The sequence below is a fragment of the Carcharhinus amblyrhynchos genome, chromosome 2, assembly GCF_965287045.1.
Source record: "Carcharhinus amblyrhynchos chromosome 2, sCarAmb.v2.hapA, whole genome shotgun sequence".
Taxonomy (NCBI): Eukaryota; Metazoa; Chordata; class Chondrichthyes; order Carcharhiniformes; family Carcharhinidae; genus Carcharhinus; species Carcharhinus amblyrhynchos.
In genome coordinates this window covers 108,463,097-108,477,491 of record NC_137325.1, presented here as the reverse complement: position 1 = coordinate 108,477,491, position 14,395 = coordinate 108,463,097, and the positions used below count along the sequence as shown (strand labels likewise).

General features: G+C 40.0%; 1 protein-coding gene across 5 annotated transcripts in view; it reads left to right on the top strand.

The window, feature by feature from the left end:
* The window catches only part of trdmt1 (tRNA aspartic acid methyltransferase 1), a 71,187-nt gene that overhangs the window by 21,502 nt on the left and 35,290 nt on the right, over positions 1 to 14,395 (top strand). For 3 of the 5 annotated variants that reach the window (XM_080210833.1, XM_080210808.1, XM_080210799.1), the window contains 2 exons: positions 7,249 to 7,358; positions 12,716 to 12,792. In XM_080210833.1, coding sequence (XP_080066959.1) covers positions 12,719 to 12,792 — 74 coding nt within the window. In that variant the 5' untranslated portion in view covers positions 7,249 to 7,358; positions 12,716 to 12,718. Of the gene's footprint in view, positions 1 to 5,618; positions 5,638 to 7,248; positions 7,359 to 12,715; positions 12,793 to 14,395 lie in introns of those variants that run through there. The other 2 variants (XM_080210815.1, XM_080210824.1) reach the window with 2 other exon arrangements.

Below are 14,395 nucleotides of genomic sequence, written 5' to 3'. Positions count from 1 at the left end.
ACAGTTTTGTTCAGATTATGGCAATATTTAATAATGCCTCAATTTTCACTTTAGAGATGCAGTGATTGAAAAGTTAATACATTTGCTTCTGCCTTTAGAAAATTGCTCCAAAGGGTACTTGTACAGTTGTAATCCATTTTATATGCTCAGTCTGAATGATGATCAACTTTTAAAAAAATACATGCATTCCTTTGGTCCAGGAGCAGAATGTAAAGCTTTGCAATGCAGACCAGATAGCTAAATGTTGATAATATTCCTAGACATCAGAAATAATTGGGATCTATGTTTTGTATTAATCTTTGGACTTTATTTCTGTAGTATTATCCTTATAGGCTCTAATTGACTAGAACCGTCACCTGCATGCTAACTTGTACCAGATCTCACTTACCCATCTTCATTTGTTTCTAGTAGCCTACTATGTATCTCCTGCTGACATGATCCATTCTGATATTATAGCCTTCTATTCTAAACTAAAATATTCACTGAAAACCACTGCCTTGCCACATTTCTCCTCACTATATCAAACTTTTTTAAAATTTATTTTAGCCATACCTTGGGCACTTGCTCCCAAATTCAGTTTCATGTCTGTTCCTCCTCTGTGAAGTCAGACAAGTACAACGTACATACAAAATTTTGTAAAAGTACTCTATAAATTAGCCATTCAATTTATCCAATGACAAAGAAATTCTGAAGATTCACAAATAAAGTGTAATATTTTCTGGGATACTCAAATCCCATGTAGGACATAAAATTTGCACATTTAAAGCCCACATCCTCTTTCTAAAATTCCAAATTCACCATTGCATAAACTTCATTTTTTGTACTTTATAGCGATGGTGTAATATTGGACACATTGCAAAAAAAGAAATCTTGTTCTATCTTTTGTTCATGTCTTATGGATACTTTTGAAAAAAAACATTTTTTTCACAGGATATGGCTAAGCCAGCATTTATTGCCCATTTCTGACTACCCTTGAATAGGTGGTGTGCTGCCTTCTTTAAATGCTGCAAGCAATGCCATACAGGTACATCCGTAGTGCTATTAGATATGGAATTCCAAAATTATGATCATCAACAATAAAGGAGCAGTGATCTAGTTCCAAGTAAGGATAGTTGTACCTTAGAGAGAAACTTGTAGTGATGGTCTTCCCATGTATCTGCTGCCTTTGTTTTTAGAGGTGGTGAAGGTCATAGGTTTTGAAAATGCCATTGAAGGCGTCTTGAGTTACTGCAGTGTTGCTTCTTCTTAGGCAGCCTCTCAGGTTCTAAGATGACTCGCTTTCTCAGTAAAAATTAGTTCTTAGGTAACTGAGGAGTCCACTGCGCAACCAACACCTGTCACTGGTGGGACAGAAGATAGTTGGAGGAGCTGTTAGGTGGGGTACCTGTATAACCATGCATTCCTTTCCTTGTTGATGCTTGATTTCAGGGTGCTCTCAGTGATGAAACCTGAGATGCTTAGCTCCTACTTGGATGCTTTTCCACCACCTCGGTCCGTTTTAGACCTGGGATTCCCAGGTGTCACTGGGGATATTGCACTTCTTCTTCAAGGAGGTTTTTGAAGGTTTCCTCTGCCTCTCCTTGGGCTCTCTTGATGTGTCAAAGCTCAGAGTAGAGTGCTTGTTTTGGGAGTCTCATGTCAAGCATGTGAATGATGTGGCCCATCCAGTGGAGCTAGTCAAGCATGGTCAGTGCTTTGATTCTGGGGATGTTGGCCTGAGCGAGAGCACTGGTATTGGTGCGCCTATCCTGCCATTAAATCTGCAGGATCCTGTGGAGGCAGCGCTGGTGATACTTGGGTTTTGAGGTGCCTGCTATATATAGTCCATGCCCCTGAGCCATATATGAGGGCAGATATCACTACTGTAGACCATGGGCTTGGTGCCAGATAGAACCATAGCAAATTACAACTCAGAAACAGGCCTTTTGGCCCTTCTTGTCTGTGCCGAACCATTTTTTGCCTAGTCCCACTGACCTGCACTTAAACCATAGACCTCCACACCTCTCTCATCCATGAACCGTCCAAGTTTTTCTTAAATGTTAAAGGTGACCCGCATTTACCACTTTATCCGGCAGCTCATTCCGCACTCCCACCACTCTCTGCGTGAAGAACCCCCTACTAATATTCCCTTTAAACTTTTCTCCTTTCACCCTTAACCCATGCCCTCTGATTTTTTTCTCCCCTAGCCTCAGTGGAAAAAGCCTGTTTGCATTCACTCTATCAATACCCATCAAAATCTTACACACCTCTATCAAATCTCCCCTCATTCTTCTACGCTCCAGGGAATAAAGTCCTAACCTATTCAATCTCTCTCTGTAGCTCAGCTTCTCAAGTCCCAGCAGCATCCTTGTGAACCTTCTCAGCACTCTTTCAACCTTATTTACATCCTTCCTGTAACTAGGTGACCAAAACTGTACACAATACTCTAAATTCGGCCTCACCAAGGCCTTATATAACCTTACCACAACACTCCAACTTTTACACTCAATACTCTGGTTTATAAAGGCCAATCTGGATCTGGAGATCAGTCTGCACCTGGAGACCGTGATCTGAGGTCCTGGTCTCCAGGTGACTGAAGGCTGCGCTGGCACAATGATGGCAGTGTTGAACCTCGGCACTGATGTCTGCCTTTCTTGACAGTAGGCTCCCAAGTTTTGAATGTGGTCCATATTGTCCAAAACTTCATCATGGATTTTGGTATCTTTGGTTTGATTTATTATTGTCACATGTAGTAACATTCAGTGAAAAGTATTGTTTCTTGTGCGCTATACAGACAATACATACTGCTCATAGAGAAGGAAATGAGAGAGTGCAGAATATAGTGTTACAGTCATAGGTGAGGGGTAAAGAAAGATCAACTTAGTGCAAAGTAAGTCCATTCAAAAGTTTGACTGCAGCAGGGAAGAAGCTGTTCTTGAATTGGTTGGTATGTGACCTCAGACTTTTGTATCTTTTCCCTGAAGGAAGAAGGTGGAAGAGAAGATGTCTGGAGTGCATGGGGTCCTTAATTATACTGGTTGCTTTGCTGAGGCAGCGGGAAATGTAGACAGAGCCAATGGATGGGAAGCTGGTTTGCATGATGGATTGGGCTACATTCACGATCTTTAGTAGTTCCTTGCAGTCTTGGGCAGAGCAGGAGCCATACCAAGCTATGATACAATGAGAAAGAATGTTTTCTATGAAGCATCTGTAAAAGTTGGTAAGAGTCGTAGCTGACATGCCAAATTTCCTTCGTCTTTTACAAAGTAGAGGCATTGGTGGGCTTTCTTAACTATAGTGTCAGTATGGGGGCATCAGGACAGGTTGTTGGTGATCTGGATACCTAAAAACTTGAAGCTCTCGTACCTTTCTACTTTGTTCCCATTGAGGTAGACAGGGGCATGTTCTCCTTTATGTTTCCTGAAGTCAATGACAATCTCCTTTGTTTTGTTGACATTAAGGGAGAGATTAGTGTTGCCGCACCAGTTCACAGATTCTCTATGTCACTCCTGTACTGTGTCTCATCATTGTTTGATATCTGACCCACTATGGTGGTGTCATCAGCAAACTTGAAAATCGAATTGGAGGGCAATTTGGCCACATGGTCATCGGTGTATAAGTATAGTAGCGGGCTGAGAACACAGCCTTGTGGGGCACTGGTGTTGAGGATGATCGTGGAGGAGGTGTTGTTGCTTATCCTTACTGAATATGGTCTGTGAGTTGGGAAGTTCAGGATGCAGTTGCAGAGGGAGGTGCTGAGGCCTAGGCGATGGAGTTTGGAGATGAGTTTCATGGAATGATAGTGTCGAAGGCTGAACTGTAGTCAATAAATAGGAGTCTGACATAGCTGTCCTTGTTATCTAGGTGTTCCGGGGTTGAGTCCAGAGCCAGGAAAATGACTGTGGACCTGTTGCGGCGGTAGGCAAACTGTAGTGGATCCAGGTAGTCTGTGAGGCTGGAATTGATTTGTGGGGACAATGCTGTGCGGCGGGGGCATACTGATAAAGGACCCTTGTGTCACGGATGTGTACTGTGAGGACCGTGCTCTGGCAAACCTTGGTGTAGGTGTTGACAACAGCTTGGAGCTTGGCTTCTGAGTGTGCACAGACACAAGGCATCTTCAGCATTCAGACTTAGAACTATTTTGCGAATCATTCACGGTCACAGGGTCAAAATCCTGGAATTTCCTCAACAGCAAGGTGGGTGTGCCTACACTTCAAAGACTGCAGCTGTTCAAGACAGCAGCTCACCACGTTCTGAAGGGCAGCTAGGGATGAGCAATAAATGCAGGCCGAGCCAGCAACGCCCACATCCTGTGAAATGAATTTTAAAAAACCGCCTGTTTACCATGATTTGCAGAAGCTGGGACAACCTTGGATCTGGCCTGAAATGGTGGAGGTTGCACATGTTCCTGTTTGTTCTGTACTTTAGCTCCATTCTAGTGAGGAGCTTGCTGAAGATGAGATGGAGCATTGTAACAGTAAAGATCAAGAAGAGTATCGGTGGAATGCCACACTTAGCAAATGGTACATGTTTCTGCCATTGTGCACTATCCACCATTTGAATTGTAGTCACTGAACATGAGTACGTTAGCTAGGTAGGCCAAGTAAGGGTCCAGTAACAAGAATGAGATGTTCTTATATTCTTAGATAAATGTCCTATTAATCTGTAATGGATATTGGTTTGATGGATTAATTCACAATATAAGGAAAATGTCTCTCTGCTTGGAATGATGCCAAGGAATCTTTTGCATCTTTCTGAACATGTAGATAGGTGGTAGGGTCACCTGAATGAGGATAGCTTTGTAATGTAGCATCATCTCTATTGCATTTGTGTCCATTTCTACTTATTCCGACACCTCTGCAGCTATTCATACATTTTCTCACAGAGACCTTCAATTTCCAATGTCATGCTAATATTGCTTCTACAATTTAACCATCTCCATTTTCCTCTTCTGTACTTTACGGGTTGTTTTCTTCTGATCTTCGTGTAAGTTTCTTTTCCCTCTTTCCTTTTCTTCCTTCCTATGCTATTTTAAATAGTTTCAATTTTAATATCTTCGAGTTCTGATGAATGGTGCAAGCATGAAACATTAACTTATCAGTTTTATCCACAGAAGTTGCACATTTCCAATGTTTTGCAGTTTGTTGCTTTCAGTTTTTATAAATTTTCTCAGTTGGTATATGAATACAGATGTCTGGTAATATTGCTTATACTCTTTCCCTAGGCTTCCACAATAAAACTAGTTATAGAATCAAAGAATACAAAGGCAACCTTCCATCTCGTAAAATAATGGTTTGTGGCATGGTGGTCAACTCTGCTCATCTTGACCAATGCCCTTCCAAATAGGACATTAACCTCAAGAGGTTGCCTTAAGCAGCTGTCTCCCAGTTGTTCATGTCAATGCCTGCTATTTTCAGTCCTTGCTTGAAAGTGCCTTTTTGCAGAGGTATGGACTCTCAGGAGCTCATGACCCAGTGGACATTCCTCCAACAGAATGCCTTTGGGTAAACCGCCATCATCAATCGAATGAATCTGGCCGAACCAGAACAGACATCATTGACTTAACAACGAGAGCATGCTGGTTGAATCTGCATGCTTGAGGACCTCCGGGTTGGTGACTTTGTCCTGCAAAAGGATGTTGAAACAGTAAAGATGGTAACTGTTCATTGTTCATTGTTTTCTCCTGCCTAGCATATCTTCAGGTCAGGTCCATAACTGTAGAGGAATGCACTTAGGATGTAAGCTCGATATACATCCAGTTGTAATCAACTTTCATTTAACAACTGCAGCTTTTGCAATGCTGATTTCAGCATCAAGTGACAGATTGTAGGTGATGGTGTCACACATCTAGGCTCTACTATCCACAAACTCCAGTATCTCAAAGTTAATACTGATAGATGGTGGTATGGCAACATCCTCACATTTGTCTCTGTGATGGTCAAACTCCTTACAGGTGAGAGAGAGTGTATTTGCCGCTGAAGATGTTCCTCAGTATGGAATGCAAGTATGGCATCATCAGTGCAAAGCTACTCTGATGAGGATTTTTCTTAGATCTCAGATGAGCAATGTTGAACCTGTTTGTCCTGGTATGTAAATAGAAACCCTCTGTGGATGTCTTGAAGACACCTGATGGCAGCAAAGAGAAAAATATACTGAAGAGTTTTGATCCAATTTTAATAGGATTAATGGACTGAAAAACATATTCATATTACTTGCTTCTTTACATCACTAAATAAAAGTACATATATTGCACAAGGAGATCATTTGGTAGCTAATTAATATTCAAACTGTTGTCCATCTCTATAAGCACATACAAATCCTTACACCCCTCATAATTTCACTTGTTCTTTCACAAGACTTTTACATGATCTGTGATATTAAATGAATAGTAAGCATTTAAAGACAGGTTCTGGGTTAAGGTCAGGAGTGGATGTTCCTAACATGGGAGATGTTGTTTGCAGTAGGGCTCGTAGGGCTTGCTGAGAAAGGAACAGATGCATCACAGAGCTTGGGACACAATACCAGCAGCATGTAGATGCCACGAGATGGAACTATATTATTCATTCAATCATTTCAATTTAGGGGGAGACGGTAGCATAAGTGGTAATGTTGCTGGACGAGTATTCCAGAAGCCCAGGCTAATGCTCTTGGGACACAAGTGCAAATCCTACCAGGACAACTGGTGGAATTTCATTTCAATTAACAAAAAAAAATCTGGAACTGAAAACTAGTCTCCATTATAATGACCATGAAACTTTCATCGATTGTTGTAAAAACCCATCTGGTTCACTAAGTCTTAAGGGAAGAAAATCTGTCATGCTTACCCTGTCTGTCCTATGTGACTCCAGACCCACAACAATGCAGTTGAATCTTAACTGACCCTGAAATGGTCAAGGAAGCCACCTAGTTCTAGGGCCATTAGTGATGGATAACAAATGTTGGTTTTGCCAGAAAGAATAAATAACAAATTATTTAATGAAAATTTTGTATCCATTGACTACAGTGGATAGAATTCTAGCATTGAGGTTATTGTAATTGGAAGCCATTCGTCTATTAAAAATCTATCTAACTCAAATGATCTCCCTGTGCAATATATGTACTTTTATTTAATGATGTGAGGAAGCAAGTAATATGAATATGTTTTTCAGTCCATTAATCCTATTAAAATTGGATTTTTAGCTGTTGACTAAGAAATTATTTGCTCTATTTTGTTTTCTAAAAAGCTTCACAGTATCTTGCTACAATTCATGATTTTTTTTGTTATAGAAAGTTGCATTGCTGCAGAAGTTGTTGCTGCAGTTGACATCAATACTGTTGCTAATGACGTTTATAAGCACAACTTTCCTAATACCTACCTCTGTGCCAAGACAATTGAAGTAAGTTGTAACCCTATTTTTTAATTATTTTGCATTGGTCTTTACATGCTTCATTTGTGAGCAGCAGCAGCCATTTTAAACATTATTTGCAGAAGAAGGCTATTCAGCCCACTGAGTCTGCATTAACTCTCCGAAAGAGCATCCTACCCATGCCTGTCTTCGTAGCCCTGTGCATTTACCGTGGCTAATCCATCTAATCTACACATGTTTGGACTGTAGGAAAGAACCAAAGCACCTGGAAGAAGCCAGTGTAATCTTCACACATTCAGCCAATATTTGGAAGCCTTAACTCCACCACCTTCATGATTGTTTCACTTAGAGCATTTTGTTTGATGTCGATTCAACTAGGTGAAGCAGAATACTGCAATGGTGTCATACTTAGTATGCACAAGGAATGCCAACTTTCTACAAAGTTAATTAAACCATTTACATATTGTAATTTAAAAGGGCACTTAGAATATATAGTACAAGCTGAATGTTATACTTGATTGTTAGAAATTCAGTTTGCTCATGGAGTTGAACATTATCATGGCAGGCACAGAGAATGCCTTGTGGAAATATTCCACTTTTTTTTGTTTAATAATACTAACGATATAACTTCCAGCTATTTTCAAAAGTAGAAATTCCTAGCAACCAGTTCCTACCTACAGTTTTTCAACCAATAATGTAACTAGTTGAAGAAGAATGAGGCAAGGCTTTTGTGGAACATAAACATTGGTCTAAAAACTCTGTTTCTGTACTGGAAATACTGTGTAATATAATGTGTATTTTCCCAATGTATCAATGAGCTAGTTTAACTATGTGTAGTAATGTTATGATTAAATTCAAGAAAAAGTTGTATAGGATAGTCGCATAAATGGGAATGTTGTCCATTATAAATTCAGCCCTCCAATTTTTTAAGCATTTTACTGAAGGTGAAGTTCACACCATTGTGGCATAACTTGCATTTGACCATTCAACTTGTAGTAATACCTTCCCTTACACCGAGGAGGTTTAAATTGATGATGGAAGGAAACATTAACATTTCTTAACATTTCACATTTATTATTCAGTCGGTTTCTGTCCTAAAGGCAGTGATCTACTGTGTAGAATATTTTGATATACCTTGGTCGTGTTATCCCCCTACAAGCATAGACAATATTTGGCCATGGAAACATGGGGTGCCTGGATCTTCCTTTGTCCAATGTCCACTTCTCGTATAAGCAGCTATTAGGTAAATGAGTAGTAACCCTGGCTGATTTTTCCTTTCCATTCCTAGGTAAGGGAACTGAAGCTAATTGTAAGATTTCTGAGGCTGGCTGAAATCAACCAACTCAGCCCAGAATGGAAATTGAATTTGGAATCATCTGGGCAGTTAAACGTTGCCTTTAACAACTGAGTTAATGGCAAGTTTTAAGCTTGAATGTTGGCTGATAGCCTATTGATCAGTCAGAGCTATTTTTAGCCAGAATTTAAAAACGGAGAAAGAAATGGCAAGACAGAAGATTCTAAGGAAGGAGTTCCAAAAATATGGTCCATAGAAAGCAACTTGGGTTGAGAGAGATTTTTGATTAGTAAGGCAATCGAGAGTTACGGGGGAAGGGCAGAAAGATGAAGAATATCAGACCAACCATGATCACATTGAATGACAGAGCAGGCTTCGTTAGCCGAATGGCCTACCCTATTCCTATTTCTTATGGTTTTTAAAATCTTTTGTACTCTATCCTTAAGGTGAGAATGGACTGGGCAAACCAAAATCCATTCCTTGCTTGCTCCAAAAACCAAATTCAAAATGCAATTGAATCTAATACATGACCTCCACAAAAGAGAGACATGAGATCTAAGCTGACAAAATAAGACATTTTGGACTTGATCTGGCGCTTGATCTTAGCCAAAAGGCCTTGCTGGCTCTCTCTATCCCTACCCCTTCAGACTGATGATGTAAACCACATTCTGTTTTTTTTGGTAAAAGTGTCAGAAAATCGCATCTGACAACTCAGCTGTGCATCTGGAGAGATACCATTGGTTTTCAGTCAGAACCTGGCACTCTGACAAAATATGGGAAAATTCTGTCCAATGAAACATCCATGCAGGAACATTATAAAGCAAAGTATGATACCGAGTCACATAGAGGTATTAAATCATATAACTCAAAACTTGGGGAAAAAAGTATGTTTTAAGAAGTGAAATGTGAGGTAGAGAGGTGGAGAGGTGTTAGGTGTGGTGGTGGTGGCAGCGGTGGCGGTGGTGGACAAGGACAGTTCCAGCGCCTGGGTGAGACAGCTGGAACTATTATAACTGGGAACACAAAAGAAGCCAAAATTAGAGGGACACACATCTTGGGTTTGGAGCATAGGCAGAGTATAGACCATACTCAACCAGCCTCAAATTGCAAAACCTAAAACATACTGCTGGATGTGCTTCCATGATTACACAACACTTGTTGAACAACCCTGAGTGTGCTACTAGTTTCACCAACAACCAAATTAACATGATCATTTACACCATCTAGAAGTGACGAACATTGAATCATAGAATCCCTACATTGCAGATGGAGGCCATTCAGCTGTTCTGTACATATAAATGCACAAACTAGGTCTTTGCAAATAAAAGGAATATTTCAAGTATTGGGCCTTTTTTTGAATTATCTGGGAGCTTGGGGAGCCTATAGTTCTATGTTTCTTTCTCCTGTTGTATAAATTGTTGTGACTGTTTGAAAATTGGTATTCTTATATTTGTCCTGATGTGTGCAAAACACCATAATTCTTTTTCAGTCATATTTTATTTCAGTAACCTCCTGCTAGGGTCCCATCTTCCATAAATCTCAGCTGTTGCAAAGTTCTGTTGATCACATCCAAATCCTATGCTGATTCTGCCCACCTATGAACCTGTGTTCACTGATCTACGTTGCCTACCATCCTGTCAACATCTCAAAATGAGAAAAACAAAATGAGTCAGCAGGTTTCTTTTTCCTTTCCTTAAATCTTAAAACAAAATTCCCAAAGCATTTTTACTCTTTGTCTATTTCCGCCTGGATACCATAATTCCTTTCTCATCTCTTCTCAGGACAGGTGCTGATTATAGATTCATAGAATCCCTACAGTGCAGAAGGAAGCCACTCAGCCCATCAAGTCAGCACTGACTCTCTGACAGGGCATGCTACCCAGACCCTATCCCATAATTCCACATATTTACCTTGCTAATCCCTCTAACCTCCACGTCTTTGGACATTAAAGAGCAATTTAGCATGGCCAGTCAATCTAACGCACACATCTTTGGAGTGTGGGAAGAAACCCATGCAGACACGGGGAGAAAGTGCAAACTTTACACAGACAGCCATCCAAGGTTGTAATGGAACCGTGGTCCCTAACCCTGTGAGAAAGCAGTGCGAACTACTGTGCAACCACGCCACGCTTTGACCTGTGTTTCCAGTTGTTTTGTTTCTGATTTCTAATACTTGCAGGATTTATTTGCTTTCATTAGTCAAAATTGACCAGATTTCTTGCATTAGCACTGATGCTGATGTGGAAAATACTAATGAAAAATATGGTTAGACATGGTAACAAGTAAATAACCCATAAAAAGAAGAATATTAATACGCTGAGAATCAAAACTGTAAACATACCCATTGATGTAAAGGGATACTTCACTATTTGTTGAGGTAAGGAAATAGTTAGAGTCAGTGATGCTTTGTCTTAAATCTCCAAAGTGATTCAGGAAGAAAAATCAGACCTGTCATATCTTTTCCTTGGCTTAACCCTAGAATCTCAATCGAATGAAATGTATTTATGAAGTTTAATGAAATTGTTACTGAAAAATGACGCAAATTGGAAATTAATATATTAAGAGGGGACAGTGTGCAATGAGAGTTGGTGTCCTCATACACCAGTCACTGAAGATAAGAACGCAGGTGCAGCAAGTGGTAAAGAGGTAAATAGTATGTTTTTTTTATTCATTCAAGGGACATGGGCATCGCTGGCTCACCAGCATTTATTGCCCATCCCTAATTGCCCAAGGGCAGTTGAGAATCAACCACATTTGCTGTGCTGTAAAGTCACATGTAGACCAGACCAGGTAAGGACAACAAATTTCCTTCCTTAAAGGACATTAATGAACCAAATGATTTTTTCCGACAATCGACAATGGTTTCATGGTCATCAGTAGATTCTTAATTCCAGATACTTTTTATTGAATTCAAATTCCACCACCTATTATGGCAGGATTCGGGTCCCCAGAACATTAGCTAAGTTGGCCTTCCTCGTGAGTACAGGAGCAGGGATGCTTTGCTGCAATCACACAGGGCCTTGGTGAGGCCACACCTGGAATATTGTGTGCAGTTTTGGTGTCCTTATCTGAGGAAGGATGCTCTTGCTATTGAGGGAGTGCAGAGAAGGTTTACCAGACTGATTCCTGAGATGGCAGACTGATGTATGAGGAGAGATTGAACCAGTTGGAATTATACTCGTTGGAGTTTAGAAGAATGAGGGTGGGGATCGCATAGAAACCTATAAAATTCTAACAGGACTAGACAGGGTAAATGCAGGAAGGATGTTCCTGACAACGGGGATCTTGAACCAGGAGCCATAGTCTCCTATGAGGATACAGGGTAAAGCTTCTAGGGCTGAGATGAGGAGAAATGTCTTCGCCCAGAAAGTGATAAACCTGTGGAACTCACTACCACAGAAAGCAGTTGAGACCAAAACATTGTATGTTTTCAAAGAGTTGAGTATAGCTCTTGGGGTGAAGGGGATCAAAGGATATAGGGGAAGGCAGAATCAGGCTATTGAATTGGATGATCAGCCATGATCATAATGAATGGTGGAGCAGGCTCAAAGATCCAAATTGTCTACTCTGCTCACATATGCTGGTTTCAGTTCATAGATTACCTGCACGTATCTCTAATAGAATCTCTGCATATATCTCTAACAGGGTCTCTGCAACTCCAAATAAATAATCCACATTTGTTTCCAGGAACACATTATTAGAAAATAAACGTCCAATTTTACAAAGGCAGGAGAGAAGAAATAATAATGAAATGGCAAATAGGTGATGCCTAAAGCTTAGAAAGGAAGAAAAAAAACTAAGTAGTACTGAAGTTTTAAGAAAAATCAAAATTCAGGGGCATAAACGCACTCCTTAAGATATAACCTACAGAGCATGATTCTTTATCAAGCCAAGATTTTGTAGATATTGAGCTATGTAATAATGCTTTGGATAATGCAAACAAGGTAATAACTTAAAATATAGTGGTTATTTGCCTGCCTGCTTCTATATTGGGATGCACCACATCCCAACCAAATGTATAAAGTAAGATTTGAGTCTACACTCTTGTAGTATAGGATTTTTAAAAATTAATTGAAGTGTTTCTTTTATTTTAGGGTATGGCTTTAGATGAATTCAATAAATTGGACTTTGACATGATCCTAATGAGTCCCCCTTGTCAGCCATTCACAAGGTGCGTGTTTGCATAACAACAGTGACTACATTTCAAAGCAGTTAATTGGTATGAAATTTATTTATTTTGTGTGCTCTGCTTGAAGGCAGGTCCTGAGCTTATTGTTTGCTGAACCTTCATCTTATGCCATTTTCTTGGCAGCTTTTGTCAGTGATAATTTGCCATTGCCTTCCACTCTGAGGAGCAGGATGAGGAGGCAATTCCCAAGTCTACCTCAGCCAGAATTGGAATTTAACCTCATACTATTAGCACACACTAGCCATCTAGCCAACTGGAATGCATTGAAATGTTCTTGATGTGATGAGATGCTAAATAAATATAAGGTTTTATTCTCTTTGATTATTACAACAGTGAACTTTTAAACACTGACATTATATATATTAATCTTTACCAACTTCTAACTGACATTTTCCAACATGCGTATTGACTTAAATAAATGCAGAAAATGTTAGAAACCACTTAACAGGTAAAGTAAGCTGTGTAGAGAGAAACAGCATTTATGTTCCAAGCTGATTACTTTTCATCAAAAACAAGACCCAAATAATTGGCTCCCTGCTCTAAATATTTCCTTGAACAAACCCACTATGCAAACTTAACATGCATGTGAACATTGCTAACTCATATTGAACTAATATTGCCTTTTCAAGCATACAATTCAATCTTTGTATTTCTGAAGGGAAACCTAGGCTGTGCTTTTAATGGAGTTTGCCAGAGTGGGCATAATGACAGGGAGTTTGTTGAAAGATTCCCAATGTTGAGAATTCTGTCCCCAGTTTAGTACTCTATGTCTGTCTGCTGGTTTTGGGATGCCAATTAGGTTAATTAATGAGCCACTTAAGGGCAATTATCCCTGAGCGAACTGGGATTTATGGTGGCTCAGAAATTTATCAGGATTCCACAGTTCTCCCAACAGCCATCCCACTTGCCTGTCTCCAGGGATCAAGTGAAGGCTTTAGAACATTATTGGTAGCAGCTAGTGCTCCTGCTGGCATTGCCAGTAGTCGAGAGCTGTTGACCTCTGGCAGCTCTCAGGCAGGATTTCTGCCTTCGGGGGGTCTTGGATCACATGAGAGACCCAACATTGACCACTTAAGGTGGTCACTTCTAAAATTTAACGGATACTGGAGCCGTTCCTACAGACTGGAGGGTGACAAATGTAAACCTACTATTTAAATAAGGAAGCGGAAAGAAAAGGGAGAATTACAGACCAATTAACCTGATTCAGGAATGGGCAAGATGATTTAGTCTGACATAAAAGAGCCGAAAACCGAATACTTGGAAAGCTTTAATGGAAATGGGCAAAACTAGCATGAATTTATGAAAAGACAATTCATGCTTACCAAAATCTTCTGGAATATTTTGACCATGTAACAAGTAGAACAGATAAAGACAAATGAGTGAATGTGGTGTTTTTGGACTTTCAGAAGGGTTTTGATAAGGTCCCTCATAAAAGGTCAGTGGTAAAACTAAAGCATGTGCGATAAGGGATAATATATTGGCATGCATCGAAAATTGGTTGACAGATGATAAGTGTGGAATGGGAATAACTGGGTCATTCTTCTAGTGGCAGTTAGTGATTAGTGGGTACCAGATAGATCAGTGT